The sequence below is a fragment of the Lampris incognitus genome, chromosome 11 (assembly GCF_029633865.1).
Source record: "Lampris incognitus isolate fLamInc1 chromosome 11, fLamInc1.hap2, whole genome shotgun sequence".
Taxonomy (NCBI): domain Eukaryota; kingdom Metazoa; phylum Chordata; class Actinopteri; order Lampriformes; family Lampridae; genus Lampris; species Lampris incognitus.
In genome coordinates, this window is record NC_079221.1 from 14510166 (window position 1) to 14536633 (window position 26468).

Sequence of the window (26468 nt, forward strand, 5' to 3'; positions counted from 1 at the left end):
AGACACGTGGGATCTTCCTTCACATCACTACATAATTAACAGCCTGTAAATTATAAGGTTACCACTTCATCTGGGTCATTATCTATTTTCAGTAATAAAAAAGGATTTAAACTGCTAGATGATACATCACCAGTCTAAATGTCAATTTTTGTCCACATAAGTGAGAAGCTGCATAACAACTTTCTTTCCCCCTTTCATTTACAGACCAGCAGACATGGAGCGTGAGACACAGCTTGTCTTTATTTTCAAACAATTAAACCGGTACAAAGTCGATTAAGGTGACAGGAGAGTCTATCAAACAGGAAATGGAAAGTCGTGGTGGGGTGGGAGCCCTCAGCGTACCCCATGTTTGCTGTGGTCCAGTTTGCGTCGCAGCATGTTGTAGTTGTCTCTGGTGCCCGAGGCCTCGGGGTCCAGCTTCAGAGACAGCTCGTAGTGTTTCTTTGCCAGTTCCAGTTTCCCCCAGCGGTGGTACAGGACGGCTGACAGGAGACAGACAAACCGTTAGAGACGAGCTGAAACCGGCTTTTTGAGAAGACACTTTCCTTTCCTTATGACGGACATTCGGTCGAAACAGAACATTAGGGCGTGACAACACAAACTGCCAAAAATCCTTGCTTTGCTTCCTCCATACAGACAAAGTTCAGAAAACCAGAAGATTTCAAGGGGAGAGAAGTGGGGGTTTGGGGTAGAACAACCAAAAATACAACTTCAAACCATTTTCTCCTCCTTCGCATCTGATGGACATTAGCTGACAACACTTTACTGTCCGGGCAGTTGCAGGAATTGAGCAGTGGCAACAGTTGAAACTAAAGGTTTAATGGCAGGAAAAACAAGGGTATCAGGCTCACTCAACAGCACATGATGGTACACTCTGACAACCAACAGACCAAACAGTGGCCATGACAGTTACAGAAAAACAACCACAGTTTTTGTGTGATGAGCAAAGGAAGGCTTGTACAGAAAGCTTTGATTCATGTTAAAGGTTCGATTGGAGTTCATGCCCATGAGTACACGATGCTCAAATGCAGCTTGGCATTAAAAGGTTCAAAAAGACATGCATGTTAGGGTTAATTCTCCTGTCTGTGCCCCTGACAAAGGCAGGGCAAGACGAACTGGAGTTGGTCCCCAGGTGCTGCACGGCGGCTGCCCACTGCTCCTAGCTACACAGCTAGGATGAGTTAAATGCAGAGCATCATTTCTCTATGGGGACTAATAAAAAGTAGTAAAAAAATACCAGACAGTGAACTGCGATTCTTTAAGGTTTTACACTATTAGATGAAGCTACCTCCACAGCCATCAGGCCACGGACACTTGTCCAAATGGCCGTCTAAAGACGACACTTTAATTTCTGAATGTCTAAACATCACCCGCTTCAGTACTGTTCATTAGGCGCCTGCGTTTTATATAATCTGGGCTGGGACAGCATCCAGATATTTTCCTCTGACTCGATGATTGTGCACTCCTGGATCCTCTGACAAACCGAGTATGAAATATGTGTAAGACCAAAACGCCATGCTGCGGTCTTACCCAGATTGCCATGGCAACTGGCAGCATTTGGGTTGATCCTCAGAGCGTTGAGGAAGAAGCCTTCTGACTCCTGTGAAGAGACACACAGTCAACAAAACAGTCCTTATTGTTCCGGAAACATCTGTCCACAGCCATACACAGGCAGAGAAGAGTGGCTGTGCAAATACAGAAAAATAACAAAATAAGAGGTAAAAAAAAAAAATCAACATGCACAAAGAGAGAAATGGCATAATCAGTAATTAAACTATGAAAACTGACCTTGTATTTCTGGAGCTTTCCCAGGACATTGGCCAATGAAAACATGATCGTGTGGTCCTTGGGGAGGAGCTTCAGGGCCTCTCGACCAATCAGCTCGGCCTGGCCCAAGTTGCCTGCATGGTGAGCAAATAGACAGACTTAAAAGTGAGAAGAGATCATTTTGTGATATTTATTACATGAACTTCAACAGACAGAATGACAGTAAGGTACAGGCAACCCAACAGAATACATACTCTAAAAACATTTCGAGGTATTATACAAATATTTCTTAGCTGGACAGTAGTTTCGTATACTTAAAAAAAAAAAGTCTGATATAACGGTGATAAGAGCCAGGACACGGAGACTCAGTGTGTCTGCTTCATTTGTCAGTGGTGTCGAGAGCAGAGTTTTTCCCTCTCCACGCATGGAGGAGTGGTTTAGTCTCCTAATTAAGGCTGAACACAAGGCCCACTGGGTTATTGATCTCTGTCAGAGACCTATCTGACAATTGGCCAGGGATGGAGGGAGAGAGAGAGAGGGAAAGAGAGAATGGGTGAGTGAGACAGAGAAAGTAGAAGAAAGACAAGAATCAATGACAGTCATGTCTTGAGTCATGTCCCGGGCTCTTAGGAGTGCTCTTAAGTTTGCATACATGAGTAAATGTGTGTGTGTGTGTGTCTAAATGTACAATGATTCTGGCTTGTCTTTGTAGTGCGATCAACACCAGAGGCAGAATGTAGCAAAAAAAAAAAAAAAAAAAAAAACCCTTGCTGTTTTTTTTTCAACTGACATCCATTGTTCTTCTATTGTTTTTTATGTTTGTTTGTGGGCAGTGGGGGAGAAGGGTAGATGTTCTCTGGAGTGAGTTGTGTGTGTATGTGTGTGTGTGTGTGTGTGTGTGTGTGTGTGTGTGTGTGTGTGTGTGTGTGTGTGTGTGTGTGTATGTGTGTGTGGGGGGTGATGGGGGGGGAATCAAACATGGGCTGTGTCTGCCCACGTTTGATCCGAAACAGACTGGGCCCTGATTGGACCGTTCCAACGTCCTCCTGGGAAACCCCGCCCCCTCGGGAGCGGCTTCTGACAAAACGGCTCCAGTGTTTGGAAATCACAGCATTCTCCACACGGCAGGGAAGAGTGCCTTTAAAAACTCCACACACAAAGCTTTAATACATAAATTTCAAGCATTGCTGGTTCCCGGTCTTCCAGTTCTAATCATGTTGCTTAGATTTCCTCCCTTGCCAAAATCACAGAGCCGCGTGTGTGTTTTGCTTGGCTGTAAACGGTGGAACACACTGTACTGAGAACAGAGCGCTCTTCAGAAACTAAAGCAAACACAACGAAGCAATACCATCTTTTTGTATCGGACGAAAGACAATATATTGCTAGGGTGTATTGAATACTCCGGAAAGCGGACAAATTTGCAGTTTTCAAAAAATATATATAAAACAGTTTTAAACAGTCTACTCCTATAGAAGACTTCTGTTTAATGAAAGAAAAAAGAAAAAAGCTTTCTGTTGGAATTAATGATTGAAGTATGATTAGCTTAGTTTTATTAGTGACCATGCATTGTGTGTGTGTGTGTGTGTGTGAGACTGGTCTGGTAAAAGGAGGGTGTATCTGTGTGTGTGTGTGTGTGTGTGTGTGTGTGTGTGTGTGTGTGTGTGTGTGTGTGTATGTGTGTGTATGTGGTGTGTGTGTTGTTTAAATACAAAAAAAGGAAAGGAAGAACTGTAGGCAGGCTGTGTTAATTCATCTTCCACCACACAAAAGGTCAGCCGAGGTGCTCTGATGAATTCGGCTACCATCGCTCTCCGTCCCGGCCTTACAGTGAGTCCACACATTCATGTCTGTGGTGAATTAGCAAGTTTCTGCTGAATTCCACTCAGTATGATTTCTACTTCTCACAGGTATGGGTGTGTGTGTGTGTGTGTGTGTGTGTGTGTGTGTGTGTGTGTGTGTGTGTGTGTGTGTGTGTGTGTGTACCAGTGTTGTCCAGCAGGATAACCATGTTGTTCCAGGCGAGGCTGTGGTCGGGTTTCAGTACTGTAGCATTCCTCCATGCATTCAGAGCATCCAAGTGTCTGTTCTGGTCGGCATACTGCCAAGAGAGACACAACAATTTTTTTTTATTTTTTGGGGATTTTCTCCCCAATTGTACTTGGCCAATTTCCCCACTCTTCCGAGCCATCCCGATCTCTGTTCCACCCCCTCTGCCAATCCGCGGAGAGCTGTAGACTACCACATGTGGAGTTGCCAGCCGCTTCTTTTCACCTGACAGTGAGGAGTTTCGCCAGGGGAACGTAGCGCATGGGAGGAGCATGCTATTCCCCCCCAGTTCCCCCTCCTCCCTGAACAGGTACCCCGACCGACCAGAGGAGGCGCTAGTGCGGCGACCAGGACAAATACCCACATCCAGATTCCCACCTGCAGACATGGCCAATTGTGTCTGTAGGGGTGCCCAACTAAGTCGCAGGCAACATGTTGGATTCGAACAGATGATCTCCATGTTGGTAGGCAACGGAACAGACCACTACGCTACTTGGACCCCCCGAGACACAAATTTGCCAGCCTTTCAAAAAGGGTGTGTGTGTGTGTGTGTATGCGTGTATGTGTGTGTATGTGTATATATATATATATATATATATATATATATATATATATATATATATATATATAGTATACACACACACACATATATATAGCGTTTTTTTCCGAAACCGTCAATGGTGTTGAGTGCTCGACTAATGAGGAGAGGAATATCAACACGGATACAGGAAAAAAGTATCTTTTCTCCCGTATATATATATATATATATGTATATATATATATATATATGTGTGTGTGTGTGTGTGTGTGTGTGTGTGTGTGTATATATATATGAGTGAAAATGAAATTAGATCCATTGTAGCAAAATCCAAAAACAAGACGTCAACTGACAGTGATGGGATCGACATGATTATAGTGAAAAAGACTTGACTACATAATCAAACCACTAAGCTATATTTTTTATCTTTCTTTTTGCTCTGGTGTTTTTCCAGACAGCGTGAAAACAGCAAAGGCTATTCCACTTTTTAAAATGGGAGATAAACACAGCTTTACTAATTATAGACCAGTGTCTTTGCTTTCACAATCCTCCAAGGTGCTTGAAAGACTGTTTGTACAAAAATTAGACGCTTTTCTTGAAAAGAATAAATTGCTGAGTGAGAGTCAGTATGGCGTTCAGACAAATCGATCTACATCTTTAGCATTAATGAAAATAATGGAAGAGATTACAGCAGCAATAGAATGTAAGAAATACACAATAGGTGTATTTATTGATTTAAAAAAGCATTTGACACAAGATCAATTATTAATTGCTAAACTACATACATATGGTGTGAGAGGAGTAGTTTTAAATTGGTTAAGCAGTTATTTAGATAACAGAAAACAATTTGTACAGTTTGCTGGCAATACATCTGAGTGCATGAAGATTGAATGTGGAGTCCCACAAGGCTCGGTGTTGGGGCCGAAACTTTTCATTTTATATATCAATGACATATGTGAAGTGTCAAAGATGTTGCAGTTTATTTTGTTTGCGGATGACACTATGTTTTATTTTTTTAGTTCAGGAGATGACTTAAAAAGTTTAGCAGAAAGCATTGTAAATGAAATGGTCAAACTGAAAAGATGGTTTGATGAAAATAAGTTATAATTATATTTGAACAAAACTAAGTTTATGGTTTTTGCTAAACAGAAAAAAGATGAAAATGTTTTATTGTCTATAGATGGAGTTGATATTGAAAGAGTATCCGAGTTTAGATTTTTGGGTGTAATAATGGATGACAAACTGACATGGAAATCTCATACAGCATACGGATATTTCTGTTTTGAACCAAGGAAAGTACGTGTTAGATTGCGAATTCTGTACTGTTCACTTATTTTGCCATATTTTAGTTACTGTGTGGAATGATGGGCAACACATATATGAGCAACATAAAGCCATTGTTTATATCACAGAAATAAGCAGTAAGAATTATTCATAAAGTGGACCCAAGAGAACACACCAATGGACCAACAGACTGTTTATTAAGTCAAGATAAATGAAACCTAAAGATTTAGTTGAGTTACAGACATTTTTAGTTATGTACAGGGCAAAAAGCACAGTATGACCAGAAGATTTACAAAAAAACGTTTGTTTTTAGTTCAGAGGATGAGGACCATAGAAGGAAATTTAATTTTAAACATCAGTATGCATGTACGTACTACTTTAAAGCATGTGTATTTCGATGTGTATTTCGGTATGTGGCATCAAACTATGGAATTCTTTAGAGAACGCTCTAAAGGGTTGTATAAATATCTTTCAGTTTGAAAAATTTATAAGGAAAGAATAATTAGACAATATGGAGTTGTCAGGTAATGGGTTTTCAGTTGATGGTGAATTATTGTGTATGGCTTTTTGATTCTTTTTCATTTATCACGTTGCTGTAAGTATTAGTTGTTGAGTAACTGACTGACAGATCATCTATTCTGTTGTTTATTTAGGTTTGAGTAAGGGGCAGGTAAATTAATATTTTCTTCTCCCTGCTCCTTTTCAATCATGGAACGTGTAAATTGAGTTGTGTTTGACCATGAATTGCTTGTTTCTCTCTGGAGCTCTGCATTACCATGAGCGGAACTATATACAGTTCCGTTCATTTAACTAAATCTATATATATATATATATATATATATATATATCCCCAAAAAAAGTTCTGTTAGGGTTAAGTGTTAACGCCTATCCCTAACATTTGCTGTTAACACCTGACAGTAACGCTTAGTTTTTTGTTTTTAAAGTTCAGTATCTCTAAACTCTTTAATGGACTGTCCTTATCAGGTCATTCAATAGGACATCCAGGTGTCAGTTCTGGGCAACATATTACCAATAGAGAAACAGAAAATTTACACAAAACTGAATAAAATATTTATCTTAACCTTGCTTTTCTTATTTAAAATATTTTACAATTTTTACCAAAAATTAAAAGAAAGTATAAAATAGAAGGTGGATGCCCTTCTTTTCTTTAGGGCTAATCCCTAGGGTTAAGGTTAATGTTAACATTTTTCATTTTTTAGCGAATATAGTCAATTGTTTTTAACTTTTTTTAATTTTAATTTGTTTTTATTTTTTATTTTATTTATTTTTTGACAGTTTTTATCAAGTTATTTAACTTTGAAACAGGAACCTCACCAAACGTCCCAGGTTGTAGTAACAGTCTGGGTACTTTTTCCGGAAGCGGATCGCATTCCAGTAGCTCTGCTCCGCTTCTGCAAACTTCTGCAGACTATTCTGGACTACACCCAGGTTCATCCAAGCTGCAGCAAAGTCAGGCCTGACAAGATCAACAAAAAAAAAAAATCTCATTAATGAATTTTCTCAGCCTCAGCTCTATTCAGCATTGGAAATAGGAAAATTCAACTGTTAGAAATTTGAAGTCACAGTCCTGAAGATCGTCATTTGGTGTTTGAGCACTCTAAATGCCAGAGATCCTATCCAAATGAATGAGAGTCAGCAGGGCTGTTGTGTCAGAAACAAACATAAAACCTGGTTGAACCTGAGTTTTACTTATTGATGTTGTACTATCTGTTGGTAAAGGTCTTCTACCAGCTTGTTCTTTCATATATGCCGGTTAGACGCAACAATTTCACTACTTCTTCACACTCAGTACTACCTGCCTTCTTCTAAGGTGTTTGGGTCGCTTTGGATAAAAGCATCTTCTCCTACACGAGAAAATGTGTAAATGTAAAATGATTCAAGATACAAAATGCTATGCACCATTTCATTTTTTCCAGGAAAATCCCATATAACACTGACCATTCAAATGAGCAACCACAGAAGCATTCTAACATGGATATTTATGAATCAGCTAAAGTCTCAAAAAGTATAATGGACCATACCAAAAGGACATTTTTTTGCTAGAACATCCGCAGATTGTAGCATGAACTGTTTCAAAGTGAACATGTGGAACTGGCTGGTTAACCTAAATAAAACAGGCCCTGTATTTTTCTCTTGGTAAAAAACCTACTGGATCTTTACAGCTTTGGACAAGAGCTGCTCTGCCTCCACCAGCTCGTCCTTCTCCTTTAGGATGTTGCCGAGGTTGTTCATGGCGTGGACGTATGTAGGATGCAACCTGAAAGACACAGAAACCTTCAGTCAACACTGAATGGGACACATCACATTTTCACACATGCAGAATTCAACATTTTTTCAGGTTGCTTCTTGCTGTTAGAAGCTAGGTGGCTTGCTAACTTGACAGCGTGAGAGGACATACCTTACTGCCTCTCTGTAGTATTTAATCGCGGCACTAGTGTTTCCTCTGTCAGCCAGGTTTTTACCAACATTGTAATGGACCTGCAGGGTGAGGTGTCAGCAAACAAACATGTCCATCACACAACAGCAATACTAAAGGAACTTTACCAAAGCTGAACAGTACAGTATTGTCTTATCATGACAAAGAATATGGATGCTCAGCATGCACACATAAAAATGTCAATGAATTGTCTCTACAATTACACACAAAACCAGGCAAAGCCATATTAGTTTTATTTCACGTTTACCTTGGCATTGAGTGGACAGATAGAAAGGGCGCTGGTGAACAGGCTTTGCTCTGACCTCCACTGGTGACTGCGGAGTGCACACCGAGCCACATACAGACACAGCAAAGCCAGCATAGCCACACACAGTAGCTTCTGGAGACAGCACGATATGAACAATGAAAAAAAAAAAATACAAATCACCTGTTCTGCAGCCAAGAGAAGGAATAGACCACAAATAGGACTGTGAAACATAATTAAGAGGAGGAAAATGCCTGCAGTTCCTTTTAATAGGTGAGTCACCGGCTATTCTCTTTTGTCTGTTTCCTCTCATTTCTATTGAGCCCAGTGTCATCAGTGATTCACTGCAGCTGAATCAACTAGAGGTCAGTTCATTAAAATTAAAGAATTCCTGGCAGGGTGACCTGTTGCTTGAATTTTTCATAACTGAATGTCACGAGTTAGAATCCCACATTATCTTACATATTCACTCCAGTGAAAGATCTCTCAATTCCTAACTGATACCAGCACTAGGCTCTAGCTCATGGTTTTGTATGGGGTGGTATGGTGTAGTATGGTATTGTGTGATGTGTTGTGGTAAGGTATGGTATATGGTATGGTGTGGTGTGGTATGGTATGGTATATTGTATGGTATGGTAAGGTATGGTATGGTATTGTGTGATGTGTTGTGGTATGATATGGTATGGTATGGTATGGTATTGTATGGTATGGTATATTGTATGGTGTGGTAAGGTATGGTATGGTATTGTGTGATGTGTTGTGGTCTGGTATGGTGTGGTATTATATGGTATGGTATGGTACGGTATATAGTATGGTATGATATGGTATTGCATGGTCATACTTTATATTTGGTCCATTGGTAGCAGCAGTGTCCCAGTGCAAAGGACAGCAGCAGGCAGTAGCCGGCTGACGACAGGTAAAGGACTCTCTCAGCAATGACAAATCCCACCCTAAAGAAGACGTTACAGGCTGGCAGGAACGGGACCACCAGCAGCACCAGACCCAGGCTCAATGTCCTACCAGAAGTGGAAGAGGCCAAACAATTGAACATTTGCAAAATATAACTGAAACAGCAATCCAACAATAAGCGCTTTGTCTCTACTTTCTCCGACATCTGACACCCCACTAAGAGCAGCTTTGGGGCAACACACAATAGATAATGCCAGACTAATAAAAAAAAAAGAGAGCTAAATAATGGAAAACTGTGAAACTGTGTTATCGAGAAATGTGTTAAACAGTTATCCTGCATGGCTGGAGGAGAAGTATTTTATATCCCTCTGCTCAAATCCAATTTCAACCTTCAGAAGTGTTTCTACGGATTAAACTTTGTGGAGGACCACCCACTTTCCACTTTGTAAAGAAACAACAACCAGGCACAGCTGTATCTGTTAAAAGGTATGTCAGCTACAGACTTCTTATTTTATTCACTGTGCTGACGTGACACTGAATACTTGAACCCATAATGGTGGCAGCACTCAACTTTAACATATAGCAACAGTAATGTAGGGAGGCAGTATTTTATAGGACACTTCAAGACAGCAAATGCAAATATACACCAAAGCCTGAATGCAGTGGATTGTTGAGTATTTATTGTCTACGTATGGTAAAAGTACAAACCAGGAGGAGTCAGAACTACGGGGGAGGAGCTTTTCCAAGACCCATAAAAAAATACCTTCCAGCTGAATACCGTACAGAACAAGAGAAACACGGGATATGGACAGACTGGCAGTTTTATTATGGTCTACCATGCCTTCGGATCTTATGAGGGAACTGTAGGTCAGATTTTGGTACACAACTGATGCTGTTTCTTTAAGAAGTGTTGGCTCAACAAAAACAGTCCTTAACTCTGAACTGAACTTGCAATGCACACATCTATCCCTTTTCCGAATCAAAAGATTTTTTAAGTCTTTTCTAACAGCAATTGGGATGTGACGCTGTGGTCACACTGCAGTGGGCATGATCCAATTTTCATAATCAAGAGTCTAGAGAGGCCAATGCGGACTTCTTCTCATCTACAGCGGCTGTGAGACGGCTGCACTCTCTTACCTCCTTCTCTGGCTGTCCTGTGAGCATAAGGCTTGGCTTATCAAGCCTATCAGAGCGCACCAGAGCAGCAGCAGCCACACCATCCTCCAATCAGTGGCGGACTTAATGAGCGGCACGCAGCCCATGGACCAATCAAAACACAGCCACCAGGGACACAGCAGCAGCCAGGCATTCAGAGAGTAGTAGTAATTATAGTTCACTATCTGCCAATCAAAGAGGAGCAGGATGGATGTTGGATGAAAGAAGGAACAGGAAGGAGGAAAAGAGGCATTTCAAATCAGAAGCAGTCAGTCAGTGCGTTTTAACTGGATAAGAAAGATTCACAATTGGACTAAACTTGTTGAAGACCCAGAGGAAAAGATGATCTTAGGCTGTGATTACGTTGGATGCCTTTTAACATGAGACATGTCACAATGACTTTTTTTTTAAATTTTACGACAGCCCTGATACCGATTAAACTGGACATGTTTTAAGGAGTGGCATCTTGGTGTAGCTAGGCAGCCACAGAATCAGCTGTCACTCACTTGCGTGTCAGGGTTATCGATAAGTGAACTACACAACTCCACCCATCTGACCTAGCATTACTTCTTATATTGTTAAACCACCTATTTGTTTCCATTATCCATAGTACTTTTTTATTTCTCTAAAACACAGAGAGGCTGAGATCCCTCCCTTCAGCCCTTTCTCCTCCATCTTTGTTTTAAACAGTTCACTGGAGAAGGCACCCCCCTCCGCTCCTCTGATTGGACAGCAGAGAAAAAGCGGTGGTAATGTCGGACATTTTTCTGCTCAGAGTTGAACTTTTTTCAGCTTCAGGCGCTGCGGGTATTTCTCCAAACACCACACAGCACGCTGGACAGAGAAAATTTGCGGCGCAAAGGGCATGTGAACAGCGAGCTTAATGCTTCAAACCCACTGAAAACAATTAGAAAAATTGACCTCCCACTGCCAATAACACATCCAATATGATCACAGCCTTAGGTGTTAATCCTAGAATGACTAGTAAATGAGATTTTCATTTCTATTAATTATTGCATTATACTCCAGTCACATTTTCAATATTTCATGATGTATTATCAAACTGAAGGAAACACACAGCTCACTCACTCTCAAAAATATGTTTTCTTCAAAGGAAGCAGGATTGTCAACTTCAGTGAATGCTGGCGGTCCGGTACCCATAATCCTCCAGCGTGCATACAGCATCGAGGTTCCTCCCAGAGCCAAAAGAATCAATCTTGTGAGGACTCCTGTTCGCAAAATCTCATTTATCTGGCACAAAAACACAACGGAGAGATAATCGCGGCTCTTGCTAGCGTGGCAGCTGCAAGCACAGCTTCATGGGTGCAATGTGTCGGACTTACAAAGGCAATCTGATGACTTGTTAAAGCTACACTATGCTATTTTTCTTTTAGACTAATCAAGTGTTCTTAATTAACCCACTGATGATTCAATACACCAAGTAGTTTCACTGCTAGAATCTCAGGCCATCTCATACAGCCAGCCTTCTCACATTTTTCTTGTATATCACATATCATGCATGTGTCTAGTCTGGCCATTGACAGTATCAAAGACAGCTCTCACACACTAAGGAAGGATGCGCTAATGTATTTTCACTAGTTTTGAATAGGCTAATACACTGCGATCGACGAAAGTACATAATTTGGCATCAAGTCTCTGTTACTGTATTTCTCTGCAGCCCTGCGATATATATTGAAAAGCATCAAGGAAGTACTGCTCATAGAAAAAAAGCACCACTATTATGCCAAATTTGCATAATGTAACTTTAATGTGTTTACAGTGGCTAAAGTCTACACACTGCTGTTAAAATGGCAGGTTTCTGTGATGTAAAAAATGAAACCAAGATAAATCATGTCAGAACTTTTTTCACCATTAATGTGAAATTGCAACCTATTAAAAACAAAGCGAAAAAAAAATCAAACATTTTAGGGGAAAAAAAAGGAAAATACAAACCTTACAATAACCTAGTTGCGTAAGTGTTTATACCCCTAAGCTAATACTTTGTTGACGCACTATTAGATTTTATTACAGCACTCAGTCTTTTTGGGTAAGAGTCTATCAGCTTGGCACATCTTGACTTGGCAATATTTTCCCACTCTTCCTCGCATAAATGTTCTAGAGCCATCAGATTGTGAGGGCATCTCCTGTGCAGTGCTCTTCGGGTCACCCCAAAGATTTTCTATTGGATTCAGGTCTGGGCTGCTGCTACCATTCCAAAACGCTGATCTTCTTTTGGTGAAGCCAGTCCTTCGTTGGATGTATGCTCTGAGTAGTTGCCGTGCTGAAAGGGGGAATTCCTCTTCATCTTCCTAGCAGATGCCTGAAGGGTTTGCACCCAAATTGACTGGTATTTGGAGCTATTCATGATTCCCTCCACCTTGACTAAAGTCCCAGTTCCAGCTGAAAAAAAGCAACCCCAAAGCATGATGCTGTCACCACCATGTTTCACCGTGGGTCTGGTGTTCTTCTGAGGATATGCTGTGTTGTTTTTGTACCAAACATTCCTTTTGGAATTGCAGCCAAATATTCAACCTTGGTCTCATCAGACCATAACACATTTTTCCACATGGTTTTGGGAGACTGGGTGTATCTTTTTGCAAAATACAGTCAGGCTTGGATGCTGTTTTTTTTTTTTCTTGTGAAAAGGCTTCCATCTTGCCACTCTACCCCATAGCCCAGACATATGAAGACTACAGGAGGGAGTTGTCACATGTAGGGAGCAATCAGACTTGTCAGAAATTCCTGCAGCTCCTTTAATGTCGTCACTTGGCAGCCTCCCTGACCAGTTTTCCTCTCATCTCATAAATTTTGGAGTGACGACCTGTTCTTGATAATGTCACTGTTGTGCCATATTTTCTCCACTTGTTGATGATTGTCTTCACGGTGTTTCATTGTACATCTAATGCCTTGGAAATTCTCTTGTACCCCTCCCCTGATCAATACCTTTCAACAATGAGATCCCATTAATAAGCTCTTTGTGAACCATAGCTTTTGTAGCATGAATAGGCAGGAATAGCTGAATTTTATTTGGGGTTAATCACAGTCACTTTAATTGATGGCAGGTGTACACTAACAACTATTTTACACGAGTTTGAACATGACTGGTTAATTCTGAACACAGCCACATCCCCGATTATAAAAGGATGTGCACACTTATGCAATAAGTTTATTGTACATTTTGTGTTTTTCTTTTTTTTTCCCCCACACTTGATGTCTATAGGTTGCAATTACACATTAATGGTGAAAAAAGTTCTGAAATGATTCACCTTGGTTTCTTTTTTTTTTTACATCACAAAAACCTGTCATTTTAACAGGTGTGTGTGTAGACTTTCTGAATCCACTGTAAATCATTCAGGGAAGAGTGGAACAGGTGAATATGAGTGACTGAAACTTACCTCTACCAGTTTCTTCCTGAGGAGAACCCTCTGGCTAAACTCATACACATTAACATTACAGATCAGGAGGAGATCAAAGGCTGCATTCACACCCTGAGTGGAAACACACAGAGACAGAGGGAGGAGGATATGGGTCAGGAACACTCAGCACAGTGAAATGCATCTTCAGCTCCCACCACACATGCAAAATGCAGGTCTTCATCAAACTTCTGCAGCTGGCGCAGAGATTACAGCTCACTAGTCCGGTGTCATGTCCTTAATGACTTCATTATGACTTCAGAGACTGAGTGGTCTCAGCACAGGGCTGCCTCTCTACCACTCTTGATGAATATGGGTTTAGATCATGTTACATTAATGGCTGTACCAAGACTGTGATGCCTTGTTCTTTGAAGAGCATGGCTGCAGCACACAGCAAGAGGCTGACCACAATCCAATGGATGGAAAACCTCTCATCTCTATCACTGCCTGAGGGAACAGGAAACACACACACACCAAGTCGGTTAAGCAGATTTCAACATTAAAGCTACAATCCATACAATGATCTGAATGCACACAAATTTCCTTTTTGATACTTTGGCGTATCAGAGACGAATGCTAGTGTGAAAGTCCAAATTCTGAACCCTTTAGTAGTGGCTCATTTTGATGGTTAGTGTCTGGTAGGACTTTGCCAGGAAAAATTATAGGGTGCATATTGTTTTCTATCTTCATCATAGCAGTCAAATGAGGAAGAAGAAGGCAGGTAATGTTGAGTTTGAAGAATGTGATGGCCTCAGGGTTGGCCCTGTCTTGTCCTTCCTTGTTGGTCGTGTTTTTTCCCTTTTATTCCAGGAAGTTGATGGGTGGAGCTGAGACCTTGTTAGAGATGCAGTACACCTGAGCACATTGGGTTCAGGAGGCTTTTTTTTCTTTTAAATTTATTTCTGATTTTCTCCCAATTTAGTGGCCAATCGCTCTCTATTCTAATTCAAACACACACCCTCGTACCGTATGCATTCGCCAACTGCATCTCTCCGGCCGGCAGTCTCAAAGGAGACACCTCGGCACTTTCGTGACGAGGCGAATCCAGGCCGAATCACTGCTTTTTCCAACAGACCCAGAGACGTTTGTCCGTGTATACATAGGTTTGGTTAGTTTGGTTAAGGTTCCTGCATGGTTTATTGCTTTGCTTGGTCAGTTGTGTATATTGACAGTGCTGATTGTTTGGTGTGCATATGTTAGAATCGGAGCTTTCCCTGGCAGGATGAAGGGACGTTTTGTTGCAGTGAAAACAGAGTAGCTGTCTCAGGGGCACATCGCTGGACTCGAGGGGGTTGCCGTTTGTGCAGTTTCCTTCCTCGCTCTGGTGGTTTATAGTGCATAAATATCCACTGTAAGTTACGGCATATAGACTAGGGCTGAGATTAATACGTTTTTGGGTAGGTCGTTAGCAGGAAGGCTCTAATTTGTATTGCACCTCGAGGATCAATACTGTCCTGTTACGGATATTGTGGCTAGCTTTGTTCAGTCTCTGTCTGGTGAACTTTTGTTTAGTTGTACAAAAACAAGCAACTTTTGAAGCTTGCTGAGCACTATGACGCTGAAGTTGGAGAGAAATGGTTAAAGGGGGAAATTAAAGGGTTATTGAGGGCTGCTTTCATGGAAAAATTGTGTTTTGCTGGTTATGCTAAAGAGTCCAAAGCCACGTTTCCACTCAAAGTACCGAAACATTTAGTCCCAGGAACTACTTTTCAAGAAACTAAAAGGTTCCTTCAGCCTATTGTTGTCTGTGTTTCCACCACGGTCTAAAGACCCACGAAGATTAGGCAAATTAGTCTGCTGGTGTATGAAAAAGCGACGGCTGTTTTATAGCAGCACATTTGTTTTCTCTGTCTAATAATTCTGTTTCTTCTCCTAACCAAAAATAGTTGATTGCGACAACAAGCAAATTAAAGACTGATATTGGGTGGCATTTTCATAGAGCTCTAAAAGCTGTTTTATAAACAGTATTATTAATAAGTATTTTTGATGGAATATAGTTTTTTTTTCCTTATGACAACAGGCACGAGACAAATAGTGTGAAAATAATATGTTTAATGTGTGCAGAGCATCACAACACAAATGGCCACAAAGTACTTTGTATTTATTAATTTGATAAAATACACTCAGTATAATATCATGTATTTAGCACAAAAATACATGCCCATATTTATTATGGATGGTCCACCAGCCAACGTTGATTAGGTATGTTATAATTGTGTGACAGCAATGATGTAATTAACGGCAGAGAAAATGACCTGTGTTTTGGTTACACTTTACTTTAAGGGTACATTAATTAACTAGTAACATGCATTAACTAACAGTTAACTAATGTGTCTAGTAATCATTTACTAATGGTGTTTATCATTTACTAATATTAGTTATTACCTTAATTAACCTGTAAACCCTTAACAAATAACATGGGAAATTTTTAATAAGTACTTAATGCTTATTATTGTATATGGTTAGGGTTAGTTAATGCTTATTACTGTATTAACTAATGTTACTAGGCTTAGTTAATTGTTAATGAACTGTTAGCTAATGCTTTTTACCGCATTAACTCATGTTAATTAATGTACCCTTATTGTAAAGTGTAACCAGGTGTTTTTTCCTTTTGCCGATGAGCTCACTATATAGTCCCCTCCATAGAACTCTCTAGATAGTAAGTAGGGAGTTGTGAATGAGTGAATGATTTCGGCAGCCCTGGTTTGTGGCTGCACATTTTAAAAAATGGCAGTTGAAAGAAGATGCTGTGAGTATTCGACCAATCAGAAATGTTCAGCGCTGCAAGCCCCACCCCCAAAGTTCATGTACTTTTGGAAAGTACTACACCCCGAGCAGGGACTTTTTTTTGGGGGGGGGGGGGTAAAATAGTGTCCCCGGACCTTAATTTAGACCCTAGTCTCTGCGGTGGAAATGCACTGAGTTCCTCAAAAGGTTCGCAGTTCTTGGGGAAAGTTCCTGCAGTGGAAACACGGTTCAAGTGACAGTGATGGTGAGTCTGTGGTTTCTCCACATTTGAGCAGCAAAAGGAGTTGTTGCTCTCACAAATGGAGAGGGATAAAATGGGCATAGAGAAGGAATGGCTAAGGCGGTCTTTGGAAAAGGAAAAATTATAGGTGCAACAGTACCAGTTAGACCTAATTAAGGCAGGTAAGCTGTTGGGTAATGTTGATACCAAGTGTTTAGATGAGTCCGTAGAATCTGTTTCACAAAGTTTGAAAATGTTTGATGTGGTGGGTAATTTGCATGTAGTACCAACAATTGATGAGAGAGAACCAGACATTGTTTTTCCCCGTTTTTGACCGTGTTGCCAATGTGAGAGTTTGGCCTGAGGCTGACCGTGTAGTTATGTTGCAACTGGTATTGACCGGCAAGGCCAAGAAGTTATTCAGCGTTTAGTGCAGTTGACAGCCAGAAATATTCTATTTTTAAAGATGCAATTTTGAAAGCTTTTGAGTTGGTACCTGAGGCCTATCAGCAATGTTTCAGGTCCTGCAAGAAGTCTGATAAGCAATCATATGCTGAGTTTTCAAGGGACCTAACATTTCAACAGGTGACGTTCTGCATTGGAGGTTGCTACTTTTAAATGTCTGTGTGATCTGATGGTGTTAGAGCAACTGTTAGAGCATGTTGTTAGAGCAGTCTGGCAAAATTTTAGTCTAGGATGAAGCATTTGTATGACCAGTGTTCTGAGACATCTGAGTTCAGTGAAGGTGACCGAGTACTCGCTTTGGTGCCGACTGTGGGGTCACTATTCCAGGCAAAATTTGTTGAGCCTTAATACTGTACTGTGTCAGCTGTCTGAACAAAACTATCTAATTGCTACTCCAGACCTCAGGAAAAGAAACTAACCTTGCCACATAAACCATATTATGGTCAGGCATCACCTCAGGTTAAGTCTGATTTCTCAGATTCCTCTTCCTCAGAAGTGTGTCCGGTTTTGATTGCTTGTAGTAGTCAGCATTTAGTGGGGGGGGGGGGCAGCGCCTGATGATTCTTTACTGCATCGTTGTTTGAAGAACTCTGAATCGCTTCAAAATTTAGTTGTTTTGTTGGCTCACTTGACAGTTGAAAAGTGCACTGAGCTGGCTAAACTAATAAAAAATGCCATTATTCCATCCATCATTTGGGGACACGCCTTCAAAAACGAATCTGATTGAACATGACATTGACGTGGGTGATGCAAAACAAATTCATCAAAGATTCTATCGAGTCCCTGAAGAGAAACGAAAAATAATTAATGGTGACGTTATTAAGTAAATAGTCTGTACCCTCTTCTTGTAGTTGGGCTTCTCCATGTTTGCTCGTTGAAAAATCTGATGTCACCATGGTGGTGTACAGATTTTCGCAAAGTAAATGATGTGACAAGGCCTGATTCCTATCCATTGGCTCGTATCGAGGACTGTATTGACCAAGTTGGTGCAGCAAAGTATGTGTGTAAATTCAATCTATCAAAGGGGTACTGGCAGGTGCTGTTAACCCCAAGAGCTCAACAAATATCTGCTTTCATAACACCATCTGGCCTGGTCTCTTACAGAGTCATGGGTTTTGGCTTACGTAATGCACCAGCTACATTTCAACGACTCATGAATATGGCCGCTAATGGACTTGAAAGTTGCACTGCATATGTAGACGATGTGGGGATGTACAATAATATAACCCAGCCACTGGTGATGCACAAGCCAGTGCATTCTTAGTACCGGTCCCAAGCCCAGATAAATGGGGAAGGTTGCATCAGGAAGGGCATCCAGCGTAAAAACTTTACCAAATCAAATATGCGGATCATAAATCAGATTTCCATACCGGATTGGTCGAGGCCCGGGTTACCAACGACCACCACCAGTACTGTTGGCCAACAGGGTGCCGGTGGAAACTATGCTACTATTGGGAGAAGGAAAAGGAGAGGGGGATGGCATGTCCAGAGGCAGTGGGAGAGGAGGAAGGGTTGAGTGATATACAGTAATACCTGGGAGGATCATTTAAGTCGTATTTGAAATTTGAATGTAAACTTAACGAAATGAGCTTTTCCAAAGGCCTGTGTGACTTATCTTGGTAAGGTTGTGGGTCAGGGTCAGTCGAGGCCTGTTTAGGCCAAAGTTTCAGCTATTGATGAGTTTCCTGTTCCCACCATTAAAAAGGAACAAATGAGGTTTTCGGGTTTGGTCAGTTATAACTGCTGTTTTTGGTGGAATTTCTCAACTGTGGTGGCTCCTCTGACTGACTTGCTGAAGGCAAAAACTAAATTCATTTGGTCTTCCTCATGTCAGCCAGCTTTTGGCAACATTACATCTTTGTTGTGTTCTTCTCCAATACTGTTAGCTCCCTAATTGGATCAGCCTTTCAAGCTTCAAGTGGGTGTAAGCCATATTGGAGCAGGTGCCGAACACCTTCAAGCTGAGAAAGTATTAAATGTCCAGTTATCTTCTTTTTTTTTCCAAAAAGTTCAACTCCTACCAGCTGAATTACTCTGTGGTAGAAAAAGAAGCACTGGCATTAATCTGGACTTTGTGGCACTTCCATGTCTACCGTAACTCTGGAATGTCAGTTGTAGTATTTACTGACCATAACCCACTCAACTTTTTGAACTCTCTGCAGGACCCAAATCAGAGGTTCATGTAGTGCTTGCAGTGTGTCTGCAGCCTTACAACTTGGACATCCAGCATATTAAGGGCAAAGAAAATATTATGGCCAATGCCTTGTCCCATGCACCTTTGTAACTCTTTACAACTTAACTAATAATGTATCTTCAACACTGTCCTCTGCAGCCTGTTTCCCTTCCTGTTAAATTGTTCTTAGGTGCCAAGGTTGCTGAGGTTGGAGACGCTGAGTCTGGAGCGGGGACGAGTTTTCAAGTTGTGTAAAGGTGTTTTTGGTAGAGTTTAGGTCAAGCACATCTCATTTTAAACATCATAAAGCTAAAGTTGTCAAGTTTGTTTGTAAAGTAAATAGGTTAATGCACTTTGTGTAAGGTCCAGGGTAGGAACTCTATCTTAAAGGGGGGAGTATGATGGCCTCAGGGTTGGCCCTATCTTGTCCTTTCTTGGCCCTATCTTGTTTGGGTCTAAGGACAGGATGTTGTGTTGCTGTAAAGCCCCCTGAGGGACATTAATAATTTGAGATTGGGCTATACAAATAAAACTGACTTGACTTTCTTGTTGGCTGTGTTTTTTCTCTTTGTTCCAGGAAGTTGATGAGTGGCCCTGAGACCTTGTCAGAGATGCAACACACCTGAGTACGCTGGGCTCAGGAGGCTATAAATTAGACCTGCAAGATCCTCTCTTCCTCCCTTCCCCTAGCCTGCCGACCGATATTTTCATTTGTTTGTACTTCGTGTTTCATACACATGCACCCACTCATACACACACTCCTCACCACTCACACAAACCCTGCATATATACTGACCTGCTGACAGACACACCCTATTGTATTGCTTATTAATTTGCTTGTTTAAAACATTTAGCGTTATTTTAAAGACTGTGTGGTCTCCCTCTCTTGTTACACATACTTTTGAGCCAGGTTGTGACAAGAAGAAGTGAAGTTTTTGCTTCCAACAAGCATATAGGACAGAACAAGCTGGTAGAAGACTTTTACCAATAGATAATACAACATAAGTGAGTAAAATGCAGGTTCAACCAGGTTTTTTGTTTGTTTCTGAATCAACAGCACTGCTGACTCTCATTCATTTTGAATGGAGCTCAAACACTAACAAACGTACGTAGGAGACAGAAAGTTAAATTTAAAATGAAGATCTTCAGGATTGTATCTTCACATGTAAGCAATAAACAACAGTGGTTAAAAGGAAGTGAAAATGGAGAGGAATGGATGACATTGTTGTTAGTTCAGCAACAGACTATTTTGATGATGTCACTGCTTCCAGCGTGCTCTGCCAACACAGTGCAGTGCACACACAGGTGAATGAACGGTTGTGTGAAATGTACCCACCACTGATATGGAAGGCTCTACAGTAGGTGAGGAAAGAAAACTGGAAGAACAACGCACACAAAAGGTCTGCTCGACCCACTACACCAGCCACCTGAGAGAGACAGAGACAGACAGAGACAGACAGAGAGAGGAAATACACGGATACATGGAAACATTACTACTTTAGATAAAGCTGTTGTTTTTATTTTTGATTCCTACAAAAAAATTATGATATTTATGATATCACCATCAGTATTCTGTTCCTACTGGAGGCTTATTAACAGAGATGGAAGAATCACTCATTACCAGCCCGGCCCCTGCCTGTGCGTGCGTGCGTGTGCATGTGTGTGTGTGTGTGTGTGTGTGTGTGTGTGTGTGTGTGTGTGTGTGTGTGTGTGTGTGTGTGTGTGTGTGTGTGTGTGTGTTCTACAGTGTGTGGGTACAGTATGGCTGGGATCCTGGGGCTCCTTCCTTTGATAAATACAGCAGGCCTAAGCTAGCGGCCTGCCTTGCCTTCCACCCCGCAGGTCTCCCCTAGCCCTCACCCTCCATGATTAAAGAGAACAGAGAGAATGAGCTTCTGCCTTGCAGCCAGGCTCTAGAGCTAACACACACACACCACCAGGTCAATAAGCATCCCAATACTGCTAATAGTCAGGCCACGCTATCACACATACTTTGGCCCTACACTCCCAACCGAGACAAGGCTTTTGTTCTTGGCATGGATCTACTGAATGTTTAATATCAAAACCACAGGCATGGCCACATTGTTTGCACAGACAATAATTAGGGCTGACATTATTGGGTGTAATCAGATAACTGTTTTTTATATATCAACCATTGTGACCATGCACAAAAACATTCCCTTTGATATAGTTGTAAGCCCGCTTCGAAACTTTATTCATTGTATGCCCAACACAGAAGGAAATTATTTAAATTGTCCCATAGCCTCCGAACCATAAACATCTCTACTCACGCTTTCTGTGTGGATGGGGTGCGCTGCAAAAAACAGCGCAGCCAGGAGAGAGGCCTTGGGAGCGTGGTTCACTATCCTCCCCCTCTTATCATACGCCAGGCCACCAATCAATATGGCAAAAATGTCAATCATCACAGCTGATATGACAGCATGGAGGATAATGTTCAGTACATGGAAGCCGACAGGGTGGAGGCCTCCAGCCAAGAGGTAGTTCAGCCTGTATCAATGAGAGCGAAACTTTCATGCAGTAGATGAAGTCAAGCACAGACGCAGAGGCGATAGTATGAACTGAATGTAAATCTGTGATGTCTGAAATGAAGTGTGGATAGTAATGAGACGATGGAGAAAATAGAAAGCATCACTGTGTATGAACATGAGCGTCTGGGGTGCATTTACCCACCAATGGAACAAGGTCATCTGTCAACACCACAAAGAGGCCTAAATAACTCTGTAAGTGGACTATGGCAGCTGCTATTGGCAATTGGCATTAAGTGTACCATCAACTTATGAATGTGTGCTGGCCACTACCTAAAGGTGAGGACTGTGAGGGGTCGGTAGGATTTGTGACTGGAGTTGCTGCTCAGGTTGCTTCCCCAGAAGTCGTTGCCCCAAATGTTGTTGAGGGGTGTTTCTGGTCTCAAATCCTGGAATACATGACAGAAAAATCAGACAGCCGTCATTAGCAACCATCTGTACAAAAAGCATAACGGTACTGAGTAGCAACTAAAACAACAAGGCAAATGACCGGCTTGTGTCCCCCATTGGATGCCCTCAGCAATAACTCCAAAATGCTTTCACCTCTCACTTTCACCCTGACCCTCAACCTCACAACCACATTACTAGGACAGGTATTTACAGTGCATCCGGAAAGTATTCACACCCCTTTACTTTCCCCACATTTTCTTATGTTACAGCCTTATTTCAAAATGGATTAAATTCCTTTTTTTCCCTCATCAATCTACACACAATACCCCATAATGACAAAGCAAAAAAGGTTTTGTAGAAATTTTTGCAAATTTATTAAAAATAAAAAACTGAAATATTGCATGTACATAAGTATTCACACCTTTTACTCAATATTTGATTGAGGCACCCTTGGCAGCGATTACAGCCTCAAGTCTTCTTGGGTATGAAGCTACAAGCTTGGCACACCTATATTTGGGGTATTTCTCCCATTCTTCTCTGCAGATCCTCTCGAGCGCCGTAAAGTTAGATGGGGAGCGTCGCTGCACAGCTATTTTCAGGTCTTTCCAGAGATGTTCAATGGGGTTCAAGTCTGGGCTCTGGCTGGGCCACTCAAGGACATTCACAGACTTGTCCCGAAGCCACTCCTTCGTTGTCTTGGCTTTGTGCTTAGGGTCGTTGTTGTGTTGAAAGGTGAACCTTCGCCCCAGTATGAGGTCCTGAGCGCTATGGAGCAGGTTTTCATCAAGGATCTCTCTGTACTTTGCTCCATTCATCTTTCCCTCAATCCTGACTATTCTCCCAGTTCCTGTGCTGAAAAACATCCCCTCAGCATGATGCTGCCACCACCATGCTTCACTGTAGGGATGATATTAGCAAGGTGATGAGAGGTGCCTGGTGTCCTCCAGACGTGACGTTTGGCATTCAGGCCAAAGAGTTCAATCTTGGTTTCATCAGACCAGAGAATCTTGTTTCTCATGGTCTGAGAGTCCTTTAGGTGCTTTCTGGCAAACTCCAAGCGGGCTGTCATGTGCCTTTTACTGAGCAGAGGCTTCCGTCTGGCCACTCTACCATAAAGGCCTGATTGGTGAAGTGCTGCAGAGATGGTTGTCCTTCTGGAAGGTTCTCCCATCTCCACAGAGGAACGCTGGAGCTCTGTTAGAGTAACCATCAGGTTCTTGGTCACCTCCCTGACCAAGGCCCTTCTCCCTCAATTGCTCAGTTTGGCTGGGTGGCCAGCTCTAGGAAGAGTCCTGGTGGATCCAAACTTCTTCCATTTACGAATGATGGAGACCGCTGTGCTCTTCGGGACCTTCAAAGCTGTAGACATTTTTTTGTACCCTTCCCCAGATCTGTGCCTCGATACAATCCTGTCTCGGAGGTCCACAGACAATTCCTTTGACTTCATGGCTTGGTTTCTGCTCTGACATGTACTGTCAACAGTGGGACCTTATATAGACAGGTGTGTGCCTTTCCAAATCATGTCCAATCAATTCAATTTACTACGGGTGGACTCCAGTCAAGATGTAGAAACATCTCAAGGATGATCAGTGGAAACAGGATGAACCTGAGCTCAATTTTGAGTGTCATAGCAAAAGGTGTGAATACTTATGTACATGCAATATTTCAGTTTTTTATTTTTAATAAATTTGCAAAAATTTCTACAAAACCTTTTTCACTTTGTCATTATGGGGTATTGTGTGTAGATTGATGAGAAAAAAAAAGGAATTTAATCCATTTTGGAATAAGGCTGTAACATAAGAAAATGTGGGGTAAGTGAAGGGGTGTGAATACTTTCCGGATGCACTGTATACTCAATGATGCCCTTGTTACACAGCTCGCACTGTTATGGGCTATGTTATAAGCTTAATATTAAAATGTACTTGGCATTATATACCCTAATAATTTGTACTTTATTTACATCACTTACTCAGGCCAATATTACCCAGATCTTGCCCTGTACAATATTTTTAAACATGAATGCTGCACTAGTATTTTTTTAGAAGAAGAAAGCCACTTTTTTGTCATTGTATTCTTACAATGAATGTGTTCTCTGCATTTAACCCATCCTATTGTATAGGAGCAGTGGGCAGCTGCAGCGCCCTGGGACCAACTCCAGTTCTTCTTTCCATTGCCTTGCTCAGGGACACAGACAGGAGTATTAACCCAAACATGCATGTCTTTTTGATGGTGGGAGGAAACCAGAGCACCTGGAGGAAACCCACGCAAACATGTAATTCTGTGCACTTATAATGTTAAGCACACGTATGAAATGTGTTTGATAAACACGTTTTTGATTGATTGATCAAAAACCACGATATCCATTTTTTCAAATATTAAAAATGTCAGATCATTATGTCTTTGATATTCCGATTTCTTACTATTCTATGTGTTCCTCATACACTGAACAGAAAAACTCATTCATGTTACTTCTCATGCCTACTTTAAGATTGTACTCTAGAAAACTGTGGTGCCATGTGATTTGTCTTTTCATTACCAGAGCCACCCACCAAATCAAAGTCCTCATATGTATAATATTACTTGTGCAATAGAACAGATTCTGATTCTGGATTGGTGTCACAAAGTAGGTGAGGGCCTCGAGCAGAGGCGGGCTGTGTGTTTACGTATCACACATATTTAGAAATGAAGGAACTTTACCTTGTTATTGATGATCGCTTCTGAATCGTCAAAGACAAACTGTCCATCATAACTGTTGATGAAACACAGGAGCGCCACCAAAGCCACTGTGATCTTTGCATGGCTGGAGGTGAGTATGGGCAGGGGGATGTGGTGGTCCCAATAAACTTCTGACAGCGCCATGGTGCATTGGGTCTTCGGTAATTCTGCATCTTCCTCCAGTCCTTGAAAGGAATTACTACAGTTACAATGAAGGTGATTTAACAACATCTCTTTTGTTTGACTTGTCAACAATTCAACTGAACGACATTCTCCATGCAAATCGTACGCTGCTCCATTACACAAAATACAACTATCTGACTGTTTTGTGACAAATTCAACGTTTCACACACAGGACGGATTCATACCTTATATTTTGCAGGACACATTTAGAGAGCCCAGTCTCTGAGACATGGTTGCCCTCTCAGCCTCGTTGCCAACTGGCTGTTCCCGCTGTAAACGTGCACATATAAATAATACAACAAAACAAGACAACAGGCAGGTTTACATAAAAAACGTGTTACCGAGCATCACACCATCAGAGGAGGTACCTGGTGTTTTGGTTACCTTTCCATCTAACACACACTCGGTCTGCAGGAATCTTTTGCATGCGGCTCCTTAAATGATTTCTCCTTCAGAGCATCGCTGCATAGACGCATTTTATTTCGATTTACTCCATTTTTTTTCATTTACTTCCGTGGACGAAACCTGAATGTTGCCCAAACATAAACCGGTCGGATAAAACGAGCGAACAGAAAACTCAGGGCTGCTGTAATCACCAGGTAAACACACACACACGCAAGAGCGACGATCACTTCCTGGTTGTGCGACGTCACCGTCACGTGATCGCGTTCCTCCTCGAGACCGGGGCAAAGCAGGGGAGAAGTAACAAACCGTTCCTCTAGTGAATGTAACGGGACAGTAACGGCACACACAGCACTGCGAATGTCAAATTATCCTTTATCTATTTTGTCATTTTTAACATCCATCCTTACTTTACAATGTTTGCTTTCGTTATCTTATATGCTTTTATTGTTCAACTTCTCCTTATTTGTTTCTCTTTTTGACTGATTCTAGAGCATTTTCAAAGTCTTTTTTATAGTATGCTTTTCCCACTTTTGAGCGCTTATATTTTTATACAAATTAAAACAAATTAAGCTGTGTAATAGGTATGACAAGTGCTATTTAAATAAAGTCTGTTGTTAAAATTCCTATTCATTATGTCGCAAATACGACGAGTGTCAGCGTTGCCTCATTAGATGACTTTCACATGACGCCTGGTGGCTTTATTCTTGTGAGAGCCTGTCCTTGCTTTCTGATGCACATCCATTAAATCTTCAGTTTTATCGTTGATTTAAGGACTTAACGAGTTGTTAAGCCGCGTTTCTGCATGATAA

General features: G+C 41.4%; 1 protein-coding gene across 2 annotated transcripts; it reads right to left on the reverse strand.

The window, feature by feature from the left end:
• Positions 1–226: 226 nt before the first annotated feature.
• On the reverse strand, positions 227–25847 carry tmtc4 (transmembrane O-mannosyltransferase targeting cadherins 4). 2 transcript variants are annotated; one of them, XM_056289718.1, is made up of 19 exons: positions 25639–25847; positions 25440–25524; positions 25054–25256; positions 22240–22355; positions 21712–21928; positions 20757–20847; positions 14161–14261; positions 13797–13889; positions 11491–11652; positions 10384–10586; positions 9179–9353; positions 8341–8472; positions 8055–8134; positions 7806–7913; positions 6971–7112; positions 3751–3865; positions 1789–1901; positions 1531–1600; positions 227–482 (listed from the first exon to the last, which is right to left on the reverse strand). In XM_056289718.1, exons 3-19 carry the CDS (start codon positions 25213–25215, stop codon positions 334–336), a joined length of 2229 nt encoding a protein of 742 aa, XP_056145693.1. In that variant the 5' UTR covers positions 25216–25256; positions 25440–25524; positions 25639–25847; the 3' UTR covers positions 227–333. The 2 variants fall into 2 exon arrangements, with proteins under 2 accessions (XP_056145693.1, XP_056145694.1); XM_056289719.1 differs by having other exon boundaries at positions 25623–25847.
• Positions 25848–26468: the final 621 nt, after the last annotated feature.